General features: G+C 38.3%; 1 protein-coding gene across 6 annotated transcripts in view; it reads right to left on the bottom strand.

The window, feature by feature from the left end:
* Window positions 1-3,595: 3,595 nt before the first annotated feature.
* csk (C-terminal Src kinase) overlaps window positions 3,596-17,896 on the bottom strand; it is a 128,801-nt gene continuing 114,500 nt past the window's right edge. For all 6 annotated transcript variants that reach the window (XM_048617135.1, XM_048617136.1, XM_048617133.1 and 3 more), the window contains 7 exons: window positions 17,496-17,561; window positions 16,295-16,394; window positions 15,264-15,354; window positions 12,866-12,939; window positions 11,794-11,989; window positions 10,657-10,743; window positions 3,596-4,378 (listed from right to left, as the gene is read on the bottom strand). In XM_048617135.1, the coding sequence (XP_048473092.1) occupies window positions 4,196-4,378; window positions 10,657-10,743; window positions 11,794-11,989; window positions 12,866-12,939; window positions 15,264-15,354; window positions 16,295-16,394; window positions 17,496-17,561 (797 nt within the window). In that variant the 3' untranslated portion in view covers window positions 3,596-4,195. The remainder of the gene's footprint in view (window positions 4,379-10,656; window positions 10,744-11,793; window positions 11,990-12,865; window positions 12,940-15,263; window positions 15,355-16,294; window positions 16,395-17,495; window positions 17,562-17,896) is intronic.

Here is a 17,896-nt window from a genome sequence, read left to right as displayed (position 1 = left end):
GAAGGCACCAAGGTTGTTTTTGTTTTCAAAAAAAAGGAATCAATTAGTGATAACAAGGTGTAGAGCTGGATGAACACAGCAGGTCAAGCAGCATCATAGGAGCAGGAAGGCTGACGTTTCGGGCCTAGGCTCTTCATCAGAAACGGGGGAGGGGAAGGGGGTTCTGAAATAAATAGGGAGAGAGGGGAAGGCGGATAGAAGATGGATAGAGGAGAAGATAGGTGGAGAGGAAACAAACAGGTCAAAGAGGCGGGAATGGTGCAGTGCGTTTCTGATGAAGGGTCCAGGCCTGAAACGTCAGCCTTCCTGCTCCTATGATGCTGCTTGACCTGCTGTGTTCATCCAGCTCTGCACCTTGTTATCTCAGATTCTCCAGCATCTGCAGTTCCTACTGTCTCAGGAATCAATTAGTGCCCAGTATGTCATCTTCACTTAGAGTCAGAGTCACACAGTGCAGAAACAGACCCTTCGGTCCAAACTGCTCACACCAACCATGTTCCCAAACTAATCTAGTTCCATCTGCCTGCACTTGGTCCATATCCTTCCAAACCTTTCCCATTCATGACCTTACCTAAATGTCTTTTAAATGTTGTAACTGTACCTGCAACCAACACTTTCTCTGACAGTTGATTCAACACATGAACCACTGTGTAAAAGTTGCCCCTCATGTCCTTTTTAAATATTTCACCCCTCATCTTAAAAATATGCCCCCTAGTTTTGAACTCCCCCAACCTACGGAAAAGACCCTTTTCATTCATTTCATTTCTTGCCCATCCCTCAGTAATCTTGAGCAATCTCATTGGAGGCTACAATGGTTTGCTATCCTGTTTTGACAAGGCAGTTAAGAGTTAACCACATTATTAGGGTCTGGAACCATGTGGGACAGACAAGGCGATGGCAGCAGATTTGCTTCACTAAAAGCCATTCATATTATACTCTGGTAATTTCATGGTCAGCATTACTGATATTAGCTTTTTATTCCAGGTTTTTTTGTGAAAACTGAGTACCTGTTCCCAAGCACAAGTGGTCACCAGGATCAATCTGCACATACATACTTTTCTCAATTTATTTGCAAATCAACACTCCTGGTCACTGTAAGAGATGCAGTGTGACATTGTGTGACAATTAATTAGCTTCTTTTAAAACCAGGGCCTCTGCTGGCAAAGAAACTCTCAGACCAATTATAATTACTGCTGCATTTTTTCAAGTCTGGGTCCTAGTTTGCTGCCTGGAATGAATTCCAGTGCAACAGACTTGGCCGTTTTTACCAGTTGGGTGCAACACTTTCACATTTTGCACTTCAGACTGCGATACTCCACCGAGTAGTGGTGTTGCAACAAGCACAGCCTTTTGAAGAAGAATTAAATCTAAATTTGTCAGCATCTGTGGTTGATTTGAACTCGTGTCTCCAGATCCAGTCCTCTGGATTACTAGTCCAGTAACTTCATGACCTGAAACAGAGATACCCCAATGTGAATACCAAAATTAGTGAATTTAAACAAAAGGTGTAATGCATTTGAAAAACGGAAAGCAAACTTTAACCACTGAAGTAAATAAAGCTCAGAACAGATTAAAAATGTAAACATCACAGAAGAGTTTACACTCTTTAGTTCATTGAACATTAGACCATGCAACCGATTGCTTTACCACTTTAACATTTAAAAAGTTCAGACTTTAGACTATTTATCTCAAAGTAATCCTTAAAAATTCCAAGACAACTAACTGAATACATCTTAATTTGTCCAACAAAATCATCTTCAGTAATAAATACAATCCACATTTTATCTTTTGCCTTTTTCTTCCCTTCTCTCTCAGAAGAAAACATCATTTGATTGCCAGCATGCACTCCAGCAACTCATAAAAGTTTCATACCAGGCCTGGGGAGTGAACAGCAGCAGGCTAAAGAGAATTGGAGAGTCTAATATTGGTTAGCTTTGACAAACATACAACTGCAAAGGTTTATCAGAGACCAGCCAGAAGAAACTCTGGTTTTAAAGAATCAATCCCTCTTAGCCCAATCACTTTAATCATTTGACTGAGAAGTTCTCTTTTCAGACTGGTTCTGAAGGTCTCTGGACCTGAAATGTTAATTCCGATTTCTCTCCACAGATGCTGCCAGACCCACTGAGATTGTCGAGCAATTTCCGTTTTTGTTACTGATTTCCAGCACCTGCAGTTCTTTCAGGTTTTTTTTTCCCTTTTCAGTTTAGTATATGGCCTGAAAACTACTTTGAAAGTTTGCTCTGAACTTATTCTTCTTAAAAGTTACTTACAACCTCTTTTCAGGAGACAGGAAGGAAACAAGCATCCTTAAGTTTACAGCATTTAGAGTCTACATGCAAATCTTGCCTACTGCCAAGACACCTCAAATGGTTAAATAGAAAACTGGGCACCTTAAAATAAAAATGAAACTTTCAAATTACATCAGACCCGCGTCTTTCCAGAACTTTGCACATTAAGTTTCAAATATATCTTATCAGCCAGGAACACCACTGGTTTTCTCAGCAAATGTGAGGAATGCACTTGAGCACAACTATGTAGGTTTTGGCCATCTACAAACTAATAAGGTTGGAATAAAACATTATCAATAGTTCAATCCCTGGTTGTACTTGGGCTCTTGATATGAGCTGTCTGCTGAGGCTGGTGGTGTCCACTTAAGGGCATCCAGTCCCCACTCAGTTCAGTGAGACAATAAAACTGACAGGTCACTGAAAACAAGTACGCAGGTACAGCAGGCTGTTAGGAAGGCAAGTGATAATGTTGGCCTCCACTGCAAGGAGGTTAGAGTAAAAGAAAAGGTAAAGCCACCATAGCTCCAGAGGACTGTTCTCTAATGAGACAGATAATAGGTGGTGGGTTCAGCCTGAGCGACACCATGCCTCAGGCAATGTTGAGAGGGTGACATCAATCAGTGTGGATTTGTGTACAAAGGCAGGAAGTCTTCCTGCATCCATACAGGGCTTTGTTGAGACCACATCTCCAGCGTTGTAGGCAGTGTTGGACTGCTTACCTAAAGAAGATAACTTGCCATAACAGGGAGTGCAGTGAAGGTCTACCAGATCGACTCCTGGAATGACAGCTTTGTCAGACAAGGAGAGATGGGTTGACTGGGCCTTTATTTACTGTCATTTAAAAGAATGAGGGGAATCTCATCCAATCATATGAAATTCCAACAGGGCTAGGCAGACTGGGTTAGGGGATGAGGTTTCCCCTGGCTGGGATCCAAAACAAGGGAACAGATTTTAACATTACGCTGGAGGCCATTCCAGACTGAGGCAACATTTCTTGACTTGGAGTCATGAACCTGTGGAATTCTCTGCCATAAAAGGCTGTGGACGAAATGTTACTGAATATACTTAAGGAAGAAAAGGTTAGATGTCTACAGGCTGGGAGTTGTCAAGGGGTGCAGTGAGAGCACAGGCATACAGTATTGAGACAGTAGATCGTCAATGGTCATAAATGACTAGTGGAGCGGGCTTGATGGGGTGACCATTCTACTTCTGCTCCTATTTTCTACATTCCTGTGGTAGAGGGCTGAAGACAAAGACAGCAGCCCAATTTATTTTGCCAAATTAAAATCAAAACATAACAGCCGTTTCGAACTGATCATATGGAATGGTTTATTTAATCTCATCCTTGGCAGCTAAAATGAATGTAATGTAACGCACTGACAGAAATGAATGCCTCCCACACTACATGCAATGAGTTTGTCAAATCTGTGGAACATTACAGAACATTTAAAAAAACCCTCTTATTTTATAAAAAAATTACAATTTAAGTATTAAAAAAAACCTGGCTAAGCAAATTTAGATGGGAAAGCAGAAAACACAAAACTGGGTTACGCTGGTTAAAGAAAACCATCTCCTCACCAAACCTCTGTGAATCGCATTTTGGTAGAAACAAACACATTGCAAAGTAAGCACCGTCTTTGTGGCTGGAGGCACTTGGCACAAAACAATTACCACAAGGACCAAAGGACTCGACAAAGGTGTTTAAGCATGCTTCTTTAATGGGGATAGAGGGATATTCTGTTGCAGCACACATAACTGAGAGGGAAATGAAACACAAGGCCATGATATGCAGAGTTCAATTTCTTTTCTTAAGAAGATTGCTTTGTAAAAGTCTCAGCACTCTTGGTTTAATGTTGTGCAGTCTTTTTTTTTTTTAGAAAAAGAAGTTCCATGGCATTCTGGTGTCACAGGTGCTGTTCCATTTTTCTGGTATCTTGTAACTTCTCCCTCAACTGCCTGAATGTGGGTCTACGACCAGGGTCAAGCTCCCAGCACCGTTTCATCAATTCGTATATGGCAGGTGGACATCCGTCAGGTGGATCCATCTTGTAACCCTTCTCAACACGAGGAACCACGTCCTTCAGAGGCTGAGGGAATTTAAAAAGAAAAATAGCAATTCACTCTTCTCACCTTTAGGTGCCCCAGTGGTTGATGCTGTTCCTTAAATAAAGGACAGTTCATTTGTAATTAAAGAACAGAAAATGCTGGAATAACTCAGCAGGTCCAACATCTGTGGTGTGAGAAGCAGTTAATGTTTCAGCTCAGTGATGTTTCAACAGAGCAGAGTTCTGACAGACACACAACCTTTCGTTTGGAGGGTAAGGGTGGAGGTAAAGATAGTAAAAACCTTTAAAACTGTATTTAAGTAGAGTTTGATTAATACATCAAGGAATACTTTTTAAAGCAATATTTTACTCAGTTATGCATTATTTCTAATGGTAATTTATGTTTAATTTATACTTGAGAGTTGAGGAAACACAGCTTGAGTGTTCTTGGGGGCTTGATGCTACATAATCTGCAAGCATTTTTTAAAACCGGTATCTTAATAAGGTTAAAGTGATTTAGTGCATTTAAAATATAAAGGAAGAAAACCATACTGTTGTGTAGCGACAGGGGTCCAGGGAAACAGAGAGAAATAAAAGTCAGTGAGCGAGTGCCGGGGGAAAAAACCACTTAGAATTCTGGGAATTTAAAAACTTAGTGTTAAAATGAATTCAGTTTTGTTTATTTTAGATATCTCTGGGAGGGATACCAGCTGAAGGAAAAAGCATTTAGTGAATGGGCAGAAATTTGCCAAAAGGAAGCTGACTGCATTTCTACCAGCCAGAGCAAGAAACCTTAGCGTCAACATAGTGATGATTCTTCATTGGAGTTTTAGTGGTTGGTAGCAAGGATATTGCTGGAATAAATGGAATAGTATTAATTCAAATCATTTTCTGATGCCTGTATTTTTTTTTGTCTGGTGCAATTTAGTTCATGTTTTTGTTGTTTAAAAAATGTTTTATTCTGTTGTAAAAGCATACTGGCAGAATTTTTACACAAAAGTTGGTTCATCAAACTGGGTTTTACTCTGAAGTCTGACTTGTTCAGTATTAACACCAGCTGGGATCATAACACAACTCCATTTTGAAACCTTGCACAATTGAATGGCTCATGGTGGCACACAAATAACAAGCTACAGAAGGTATGGACCATACAACTCAAACCTACTCCTCCATTCAGTACAATCATGGTTACTCTGCATCACCTTCACTTTTCCACCTGCATCCCAAATTCCTTGATTCCTAAAGAAATCAAAAATCTATCTATACCAAACTTGAATGCACTCCAGTGTAGAATAAAGTTGCATGAGCAGCCAAGAAAAAATAATTGTTGTATAAAGATAGGTAGGAAAGTAGGTGACAGAATGATTGCTGGAAACGTAAATTGGGAAGAGGACACAAGGAGGCTACAAAGGGGTACTGATAGGTTAAGTGAATGGGCAAAGGTCTCAAAAATGTGAAACTATCCATTTTAGTAGGAAGAATTAAAGAAACATATTATCTAAATGGAGAGCACGCAGAGTTCAGATGCAGAGGGATGTGGGTGCTCAACAGCATAAGCCACAAAAGGTTAGTATGCGGCTGTAGCAGTAAATAGGAATGCCAATAGAATGTTACTACATATTGCAAGGGGAAGTAAATACAAAAAGGTAGGAAAGTTGTACTTTGGTGAGACTATATTTGGAATACTGTGTATAGTATTAGTCGTGTTATTTAAGCAAGAATGCAAGTGTGTTGAAAGCAGGTCAGAGAAAGTATACTAGACTAGCGCCTATTATGTGCAAGTTGCTTAAGACAAGTGGTTGGACATCCTAGCCTTGTATCCACTGCAGTTACAAGATTAACAGGTGACTTGACTGAAGCATATAAAGACCCTGAGGTTTCTTGAAAGGGTGTATATAGGAAACAAGGTATTTAAAAATTAAGGGGGTCACCCATTTAAGACACAGGTTAGGGCAAGTTTTCACTGAGGATTGAGGGTCTTTGGAATACTCTTCCTTAAAAGGCCATGGAAGCAGAGCCTGTGAATATTTTTAAGGCAGAGCTAAATAGACTCTTGACAAGCAAGGGAGTAAAAGCTTATTGGTGGTAAGGGCGAATGAATAGTTATCAAATCAGCCACCATTTTATTGAAAGGTGGAGCAAGCTCAAGGGGTTTACTCCAGCTCCTAATCCATAAGCATATTACAAAATGGGGGTAATTTGACACTTTTTTTGCTAATTTCTCCAACTGAATCTACGCTTGTCTGCAGTCATATTAGCTCACAAAATCATGTCAATAGTTTAAAATTGAAGCTTTCTATATGAACACACCATGCTGTAAATAAACCTTTAACAGTTGGGCTGCAAGCATTGGGATCAGGTGCCATTGCAATGTGACGGGTTTGTAAGGGCATATGAAGATGCCTACAAATGAGTAGGCCATTCAGCCCCTCAAGCCTACTCTGCTATTCAGCAAATTGGCTAATCTGATTGTAACTTCAAATCTGCATCCCTGTCTACCCTGATAATCTTTCACCTCTTTGCTTAACAGAAATCTAGCTGTCTTAAAAAAAATTTAAGAACAATTTTGTTTGAGAAAATTATATTGTAAAATGTTGCCAAGAAGCATGCCAAGAAAACAGCACAGCAAGTTTGTAATAGATCTGCAAAATGTTTTAGGTCTCATAAAAATTATTGGTTTGGAACTGCACAAAAAGAATGCTGAGCTGTAAGTATACTGTACTAAAGGTCACTCTAATTACAGAAATCATCCACTGGGACAGAAGAGGAGGAATAAGGGAAACTTAATTAAATGATGGGAGGTGCAAATAAGTGAGCTTTTTTCAGTCCAAGTAATTCAGTAATCATAAAAGATCAGATGCCCAAGTGCACGTCCATCCATTCCCTTAAACAGGGGATTTCTCACATTCCTTACAAAATTCTTATATTTCAGCATTTATTCTATTACTGATTAATAATGTGTCAGCAGCTTGAGATCATTGACCAGTAATAAATAAAATGGCCACCTTTAATCTGTAAAATAACAACCATTTTGTGTTGTTAATCTGCTGCCCTACAATTAAAACATCAACACTACAAACATGCAAAGCATGCAGCTCATTTTCCTTCCTACAGAGGGTACTACTGTACTTCATTACAGAGTGTATGAATAAGCATGATTCATAAATTTCTGCAGCACAATTTGAAGAAATGCCGAGCACAAGTACTGCAAGTGCCCTGCATTAAAGTCACTCAGATTTTCACATGCTTCAGGAGTAATGCATATTAATAATAATAATAATAATAATAATAATAATAATAATAATATCCCAGAGTAAGGCTGCACAACTTTATCATCACATTCAGATGGCTCTCCAACAGACAATCTTGATATAGAATCTCTATCAATATATTTGTAGTTCTGAAACCAGTCTTGCACTTCAATTGACTTGCCATACTTCAAAAAGACTGTTAACAGTAAGATGATAAACAAGTTCAAGTTCATTTGCTCTTCAGAGCTATAGTCTTGACTATAGTCTTGAGTGAACCTTTCCCCAATATTTCTCATGCAAGTGACCTTCCATGCCAATAACAGAGTAGTCCAATAAGCATTGAGAAACTACAATCAACTTGCGTCCAAGGATGACAAAGAAGCTAAATAAACTCTGCTCACAAGAACTTAACTCTTAAAACATGAAGCCAGATTTCAATCTGTGAAACACTTTCCAGCACAGAAGAGAAAGCACATTCACCATGGATTCAACTTCTGCCTAATCAATGTATAACTGACTTGCAAAAAATGTAAGTCACCTAAAGTAATTGTGATACCTGTTCACGTGTGTACATACGAGAGAAAACATTTTCTGAAGAAATAAATGCATGAAGTTATGGCAGCTTATGTAAGGAACTGATGCTGAACACGCAAGGACCAGACAGAGCTACAATTTCTTCCTACTTGAATGCTAATGTAATATCATGGGAAGAGTAGTGCCACAGGTATGCCTTTTAGGACAGAAATGGGGAAAATTTTCGGGAATTCTCTGCCACAGAAAGCAGTTGAGGCCAAAACACTGAACATTTTCAAGGAGGAGCTATATACACTTTTTAGGGCTAAAGGTATCAAAGGATGTGGGAACAAAGCAGGCACAGGGTACTGTAAAGAATTGTACTGAATGGTGGAACAGGCTCAAGTGGCTGCATGGCCTACTCCTGCTCCTATGTTCTATGTTACAGTGTCAAAGAGTACTGCACAAACCAGAAGTGCAAGCATGTAATTGCATATCTGCCAATACATCATCAATTGTACAAGTGAAGAGGGATAAAAAAGCAGTCAAAGTGTCATATGATGTGAACATGCATATTTCACAAAGGGAGTCAAGAAGATCCAATCAGTAGGTTCTACTACTGATATCAAAGTTGTAGAACAGATTTGGCCATACCTACAACAATTTAACATTAGCAATGAGAATTGATATTATCAGGGTGTGTTTGGAATTAAAACACACCCAGATGTCAGCGTGAATTGATAAAAAGATTAAAGGTTCTTCTAATACTCTTCCAAAAAAATGTCTCAACCTGAAAAGGTAAGCTGGCTGCACCATAAAAAATATTTTGCCTTAAAGGCTATCCTGTACTAGACAGCCTTTCCACATTAGGTTTTGCCATAGATGCAGTGAACATCTTTCTAAAGATACGAAAGTTAACAGTGGATAATAAAACAATTATCAGGAAGTCTATGTTCTGCCACTTGAATGAAAAATAGTTCCAAATATAAGGCTTGAAAAACTGCTTGTATACTCAAAAGCATTTTTCACACTGAAATTAATGAACAATCCATTCTCTCTACCTTGTCTTTTGGGTTAAAAATTCAGAAACAGTTCATTGTCCATTGAGATAGGAATATTTGACAAACACAGTCACTGACAACTTTTCTTTGAAAAAAATAAGTAAATAATAGGTCATTGGGAATGTAATGTAATTGCAATCAAGTGGTATAATAAAAGTCCTCTTTAAAATCTGATAACTGAGATCTGATGTGTCTTTTGGGCATAACCACTCTGTCATTAGTTTTCAACAATTATAAATAGTGTACATCAACGAGAGAAGTTGGAGTGCAGATCAAACAGAATACTTAAGAATTCCATAAGGCTCCCAGCAATGAACAACAGTTAAAACAAATTGCTGGTCTGAATGAACTGGCTCAAATTACATTAAGACAGCACATATCAGACATCCAGCAAATGAGCACAAGACTGAAAACATATTTCAGCTATCGCTTTGTTATTGCAAGCGGCTGTAGGTTCTGTCCCAAACACTGATCCTGTGGTACCCCATGAGTTACTGCCCGCCATTCGGAAAATGACCCATTTATTCCTACTCTGTTTACTTTCTGATCAGTTTTCCATCCACGTCAGTACACTACACCCCCAATCCCATGCACTCGGAACTTTTACGTGCTCAATCTCTTACGTGGAATCTCATCAGAACTCTTAAAAGTCAAATACACAGGGGACCGAAGAATGATGTGCCCATAGAATTCTCCACCATAGAAAGTGGTTCAGGCCAAGCATTGGATGAGTTAGATATTGTTTTTAGGGCTAAAGGCTTTGCAGAGAAAGTGGGAACAAAGTACAGAGTTGGATGATCTGTCATGGTCATATTGAATGGTGGAGCATGTTCAAAGAGGCAAATGACCTACTCTTAATCTTTTATTTTGTTTCTCTGTTATCTGTTGTGCTTGCAGTTTAATAAATGCATCCAACTCTTCATTTTTGGTACCAGTTATATAAAGGATATTATTGAGTTGGAGGGTTCAGAAGAAATTTACCAGGATGTTGCCAGATATGGAAGGTTTCAGTTCTAAAAAGGGCTGGGACTTTGTTCACTGGAGCATAGGAAGTTGAGAGTAGACCTTACAGAAGTTGATAAAAATCACCAAGGGTATAGACAGGTTTAATGGTAGTCATCTTTTCCCTAGGATGGGGGATTTTAAGACTAGGGGATACATTTTTAAGGTGAGAGGAGAGAGAGATTTAAAAAAGACATGGGTGATAGGGCGGTTCACATGTGGAATGAACTTCCTGAGGAAGTGGTACAATTACAATGTTTAAAAGACATTTGGAGAAGTACATGAATAGAAAAGGTTTGGAGGGATATGGGCCAGGAGCAGGCAGGTGGGATGAGTTAAGTTTGGGATTATGCTCGACATGGACGGTTGGACCAAAAGTTCTGTTTCCGTGCTGTATGACTTTCAGACTGAAAATGAGATATAACAACAGTACTTTTCGTATATACTCCATATATACGGCCTTGGTTGTAATAAAGTGCATACTTTTACCTACCATTCTGGGATAAGGCACTCGCCCAAAAGAGTAAATTTCCCATAGAAGAATTCCAAAGCTCCATACATCTGACTTAGTAGAAAAATTCTGCAATAAAAGTCAAGAACTGTGTATTATTCTTCTAAATTATTTCATAGTTACTGTTTGTATCCAGTGCATGAAGTTGTGTTGTAGGTCAAGCTAGCAAATAACGTTTAAGGAAGTACTGACAGACTACTACAATAGAAGGCAGGTATTTTCTTTAATCCAAACCTGGACTTACCCAGGGGATTTGGAAAAACTGGACCAGGAAGTCAACAGGTATTATTCTGTTGGACTGGTGTGGAAGGTGGAGAGCTAAATTCCATGGCCTAACATCAGTGAAACAAGCATTAGTCAACTCAGTTTATGAATATCTGCACAGGGGCAGAGTTTCAGGTGAATTTTGTCGAGCAAGTGGTTCCACATAGCTGCAAATTTTTTATCTCATGGTTTTAGTCACAGCTGCAGCAATTCAAATCCTGGCAGAAATGAAAGCCAAATATATTTTGTCAAGGAAATAGAAACAACCCACAATGTTTCAATGATGAGTGGCAAATATCACAGCAAGGAAATAGTAGTACAAACTCAGTTCAGGCTTCAGACTAAACTGAACTAAATGATGCGTCTATTATTTCAGTCTATCACAAAAGGTCTATACCACCTCTGAAGATGTAACTGAATAGCTATACTTCATTCTGTCAGATTACAGTGCACAAGGCAATCTTACCATTTCAACTTGCCATTAGCAATTTCAGTTTGACTCATGTACTCATGTCTGTTGCACACTCGTGACAGCCAGTCTCCACTTGTTGTAGAAAATAGAGAAGAACAGTGGAGAAAACTGAAGTAGTTTCCCATTGTACACAGAACATCACATTGCTCAATCACCATGTAGTTCTTAGAAGTCAAGAGGTTATCTGTATAACACCCAAAATAGCAGAGCAGTTGAAGTATAGCTGCCAGGCACTTCTACAACTCACCCCTTTGCAACATCAAGATCCACATTTTGGAAAGATTAGCTCTTTCATAAGTCAGCCACATCTCTCAGCAGGACAGAAGTCCACAAAGTAATAAAAAAAAATCTTGTTACACCTATTACCCATTCATCATATTTACCTTTTCTTTAAGAGCCTCAGGTGCAGTCCATTTCACAGGGAGCTTTCCAGTGTCTTGCATTGAAGAAGCTTCCTTTGTAAGGCCAAAATCACTAACTTTAGCTATATTATCCTCAGAGACCAAGACATTACGAGCAGCTAAATCTCTATGTACAAAATTATTTGCTTCTAAGTATTCCATTGCTTCACAGACATCACTGAAAAACAAAAAGGAAATCAACGTATTATTTAACAGAGTACAGGCAGAATTATTTTCTTCTTGAATAAAATATAAATTACTGTGTCACTCATTCTCAAGATATGAATTCACCGTGGCGGAAAGCAAATTCTACATTAAAACCTTTCATACCTCCAGTGTGGAAATTTGCCTTACTTCAGCATGTTTTAAAACTCGGGCTGGGTAATCTTGTAAGATGGATGAGAAAATTCTTGATGCTTTCACAAGGAATTCTTTACATGTAAACTTATTGCCATATCTAAACAAATATTTTTGCAATGACATTAGCTTTCTTTGGGTCGGCAATGTTTATAAGAGACAGCCCAGAAATTAGAAAACCATTGCCAAATAATTTAGAAACGCTAACCACAGTTCTGCAGTTCCAGCTGCTAGTTATTCAATTGACAAGACAAAAGACCAAATCTAGGGGAAGAGGGTAGGTGTGGGTTAGGTCCAATAATCGGCTAAATAACCACAGTAAATAGTGTTATAATGATAGGCATTGAATGAAAACAATTATCAGCCAGAACAAGTCAAAAGAACAGCAGGAAGGGACCATGGGGCAACAAAACGAAATGAGAGAAGCAACCAATCCGCTAAAAGTAAACAAAAATGAGTTTCATACATTGGACATTGACATTTAAAGTAATAAAGTAAGATACATTTAACAAAAAATTGCAAGCACTGGCCATCAAATGGAACAGATGGGAAATTAGGATATGTTATTACTCCCAACAACTTGAGTGTAAAAGGTCCCATCCATTTGTTCATTTCAGGTATTTCTTGATTTGCTGTACCATTTCCTTCAACCTGTATGCAATTTTCAGAATTATGATCGTATGGTTATAATACTCACATGGAAAACTTAAGTAAACAGTCTCCACCAAGGACAGACCTTCCTCTTGACCTCAGGTAATCCACCAAACTGCCCTGGTAAAGAACAGAAACTTAATTCTTACCACAGTCATTTGAAACATTTGCACTGATCCAAGCACCCTTTATTCATGACAGACATATGCATTTCACACGTAATGAGTTTTGGGGAGCAGTGAAGATTTAGAGGTGAAATTCTGTATCCGCAATACTCCAAAAAAATGACTTGAAATGATCAATTTGTACATGAAAGTGGTGAAACAAGTTGAAGAAATTCTTAGCATTAACATTATGTCCAGTTAGCTAGGTGGTTATTGCAAGGTTGAGAATGACACAACAGAACAGGTTGATTCCAATTCTGAATGGGGAAGACATGCAAAGTGCCTCCTTGTCCTGCCGAAGAGTGGAATGCTGCGGCAAAACACTACTGCTAAAAAAGGGCTTGGTATGAAGAATTAATAGACAATGAGCCAAGGGCTTGCCTTCAGGTAGATGGCACATGATTGAAAGAAAAGTGCTCCAGAACATGTCAAAGCTTTACACAGCCAACTGTTTGAAGTGTGACCAATATTTCATAGGCAAATATGATAGCTATCTGACTTCAGCAAAGGGTGACATACCAAACAACAAATTAACTGACTAGTGCCCAGTTAATTTGTTAGAAAGACAGCAGGCAAAACAACTTGATCTTTTCGGGTTAGTATCGACAGGCGTTTAAACGTTTAACATCACAACCCAACATTTAAAAGAAAATCACAACTTGAAAAAGCACAAGTGGTCTACACCCACAGAATTAATGCGTCTTTCCTCTCTGCAGATTCGCTCCCTTTCGAGGGTTTTCTACTTTTATTACATAACTTCCACCTACAAGTACTTAACAATATATACTGGCCTAAGACAAAATAGCACAAAATTCAGTAATAGTGATGACAGAAAAATTGTCAGTGTGCACGATCTCCTCCAAAATTCATAACAATTTCCAAGTGTGTACAGTCAGATGAATACAAAAATCCAGAGGTTGCTATAAACGATCCAATGCTTCTCCCTTGGGTGCATTGCTGAAGCATCTCAAGACTGCAAACAAAAATCATTAAACTGTCAAGAACAGGCGCCTTCACTATATTAGTCTTGCAGTAAAGATTGTTGTTAAAAATTTCTATTTTTGAACAAGGTACAACTGGGTTTTTAAAATTAGGTTAATGATTAGGTTTAAAAACAAAACTTCCCGGTCCTGAAAACCTAATATTAAATTTTTCAAATTCTCCAACTGACTAAATATTAAGAAGGGAAGACCAATTCTTAAAATCGTATTTTAGTTCCTACTTTAATCCTATATGTATGCATTAATCATATACTTCTAGGTGAACCCTTTTCATTGAATTTCACTGGCTTGCAGGCTGCAAGGTTGCTTCAGTGTGGTTAATCCTTTAGCCTGCTTAATAGCATCACGTTTTGCAAACTTGGAAATCTCTTTGACTTGGTATCTGATGCGAACCAAAGTTGGAAAAGGGAGCATCCATGCTACAGACATGGCTAGATCTTTGGCAGCAAAACTCAACTTCAACAGCAAGCTTTGTCATGGACACTGACCATGAAAATCAGGGTCAGTAATAAAACACAGCTTGGAAAGATTAAATCTAAGTGGTTTTTGGTTCACAAAAGTGGATTAAAAGCAATGTTGATTCAGTGTACCTGATCTGAACTTTAAAATTGGCAATCAACATTAAATGATCTAGTATCAAGGAGTGCTATTAATTCAAAGTACAAACCACATTACCAAGTAGCTGCATAAAACACAATGAACTCGGTAAAAATGGTATTCTCGAAACAAGGTAGACCTTGCGTAAGATATTTCTATACCATTCAAAAAGTAAGACTTTGATAACTACATATCCTTTATACTACTTCTGAAAATTTCTTGACAATTTTGTTTAGGCGCACAATTGAAGCACAAAAATTTAAAATTCAAATTTGCCCTGCAACGTGAAACAAAATCTGTATCAAATACACAGCTGCTGGGTAAAAAGAACTGAAACTAAGTAAGAATTTTTACCCAAATGTCTGTGCTGATACCTGCCATCAACAAGACAGAACAGTTCTAAATCACTTCTACACAACTAGTTTCCATAACCTTACATCCACCTGAAATCTAACCTCAAATGTTGATTTAGTTCCTATGGCAGACAACAACCCTGGAAGGGAATTCCATTTCGCTATAAATGGTATGATAAAAGGAAAACAAGTTTATGCTGTAGAGAGCCACGCTGAAAGCCTTGGACTTCATAAGGTGTGACATATAGAACTGCAGTATTCGAAGATTACAAAATTAAAAGTTGGTTCAAGTCCTTCAATCTACATAAGTATCATAACCAGATACTTACTTTTGCCATGTATTCTGTTACAATGTATAATGACCCGCCTTCTTCGACAATGACACCCAAAAGTTGTACTAAGTTTTTGTGACGGAGTTGCCTGTAAGAAAGAAAAACTGAGTTTCTAACATTTAAAAAGTTAGAAAAACACTAGTCAAGACATTTTAAAAAATATATAGTACCTCAGAAAACCTAAATGTTAGTATTTCAGTTCTATTCTCCAAGTCAGCAAATGTTCAGCACACCTTATTTATTGGCCACTCAAACTACCCAGATTTGATGCTTCACAGGCATTTCACAATAATGTCATTAAAACCGATTGATATGACCCAAGAAGTTGAAGGGAACCAAGTCAATTTCCTCGTGTATTACTGACAATTACCAGAAAGCAAACTCTCTGCCCTGCGGGTCATTAATGAACCTGTAAACATCCAACAATGCTGCTTCCCTGCTTCCCCACTCCCCCACCCCAGTCAGCCCACAATCTTCAGTTTGTTGAATTTAGTTTCAGAACATAACCTTGGATTTGCTCATCCAGTTACGCAACTTACACCACCGTGCAAAACAAATCAAGATTCCAATGTAATAAATAAAGGTTGATATGCACTTGTGACAAAGCACAAAGTAAACAATGTTGTTCAAAATTTTCATCAATCCAATAGCTAAAGATCTTGCACACAATACAAAATAATGTCTATGGTTTCTTCAATTTTGTCATTTGAGCAATAAGTTTAAATTGGAGAGATTCATCCATGAAATTTCCTGAAAATAAACATGACAGAGTAATTCATAAATGCTGAATCAAGTGCGCAAATGAACTGGCAGAGGTAGAGTTAAAAACGCTATGGAATAAAAGGCAGCAGGCAAGCGAAGAATTTAACTCGCCTTTTGCCACAATGGCTCAGAATGCAGACCAAAATCTACGTTTTTCAAAATGAAACCAACACAACTTTAATTTCTAATGTGTGACACTAACTACCATTTCAAAAATCTGTTTTATTTTGGAATACAAGGGATTAGAGAATTATTGTAAAACTCACGTCATTACAGAGGCTTCCGCAATGAATGCTTGAGCAGTTGCATCATGTTTGATGCACTTGACTGCTACTTTGTTGCCTCTATATTCACCCAACATCACATCTAGAGGAAAAGAAGTAGTTGAGTCAATAGAGGTGCATCACATACACCAAAATCTGTGGACATGCAAAACAGAGTTGTATTTTTGAACTAGAAACTTATGGTTAAGTAATGAAGCCTCATAATAGATCACCATGGTTAAATGAGGCAAGACAGTATCAAAACAAGACAGATGGTTAAGTCTTACAAACCCCTGCAGGACACTTACAATCATATTATGAATTGTAGAATGGTTACAGAATGGCCTGTCATATCAGTGCTGGTCCTCTGAAGAAGGAATTCACTGAATGCCATTCCCCTGAGAGAGAGATTGGCCCAGCATATTGAAAGCCTCAAGTGACACTACTTCCACCACAGCTTGGGCAACGCATTCCAGATCATAACTATTAATTGCATGAAAATATTTTTTCCTGTAGTCATTACTTCTTTTCGGAGGCAATGCTGATCCCAATCCAAATGACAAGATCTGCCACTTACAGTAGCATCAGCATGCCTCTGAATCAGCAAGCTGTAGATTCAAATACCACTCCCAAGAATTGATCACACAGTCAAGGCTGATACTTTGGTATCTTTTTGACAGGAGTCAGGGGTGCTGTTATTTTGATGAGATGTCAAGCAGAGCTCTTATCCATCCTCTCAGAATAGGGGCAAAAAAATTGCATGACAGTGTTTGCCGAGGATTTCTTCCGATATTCAGCCTGACATTTATCCCTCAAGCACCAAACTCATGATCTGGTGATTATATCATGGGTAACTGCAGGACCCTGACGGACAAATGTCATAAACTTTTTATATTGTACAACTTGACCGGAAGCCCCAAAGTCATGCAACACAATGGCTATATTTGGTGGGTAAATACATCAATGTTTATCGTACTGACAACATTTAAAAACTGAGGGCAATTTCTTTCTGATCACCCTCAACAGAATGACAAAATACTTTTTAATGAATCTATAATTAGTATTTCAAAATCAAAGCAAAGTCTCTCAAATACAAAACAATAGTTACTAACCGAACAAATATAAGAACATAGAAAATAAGTGAACCCTATTTACAGTAACCTCAGGTCAGACCCCAAACCCAACAGATTAAGTTGCCACTTGCCTCCGAATTCTCCTTTGCCTATTGTTTGTAACAATTTGAGCTCTCTCATGCTTAGTGCCCATCCACCTACAAAAAACAAAACTTACAGTGAAGAGAAATGCAATAAGAAACTGCCAAAAGCGGCTACTGATGAAGATACAGTTCTTGAAGGCTTTCGATACACCTAGATTTTTGAAGCCAGTGAAACATTTTAATAATGGAGTGATTGAACCAAATGCAATATGGCCACCATGCACATAGAGCAGAACAGCCACAGGAAGCATTTTTACGTGCTGAAGATATCACCAGTCTACATATAGGGACATTATTCATACTTCCAGAAGCACCCAATAGCACCATTTCCTTCTATCATTTCATACATGAGGTTGTGCACTTTTTTTGCACATCTATTGGCGGCATTC

Source organism: Rhincodon typus, chromosome 36 (assembly GCF_021869965.1).
Source record: "Rhincodon typus isolate 14 chromosome 36, sRhiTyp1.1, whole genome shotgun sequence".
In the NCBI taxonomy this organism is placed as follows: domain Eukaryota; kingdom Metazoa; phylum Chordata; class Chondrichthyes; order Orectolobiformes; family Rhincodontidae; genus Rhincodon; species Rhincodon typus.
Note: the sequence above shows the minus strand (reverse complement) of the source record. Positions and strands in the feature narration are given on the sequence as shown.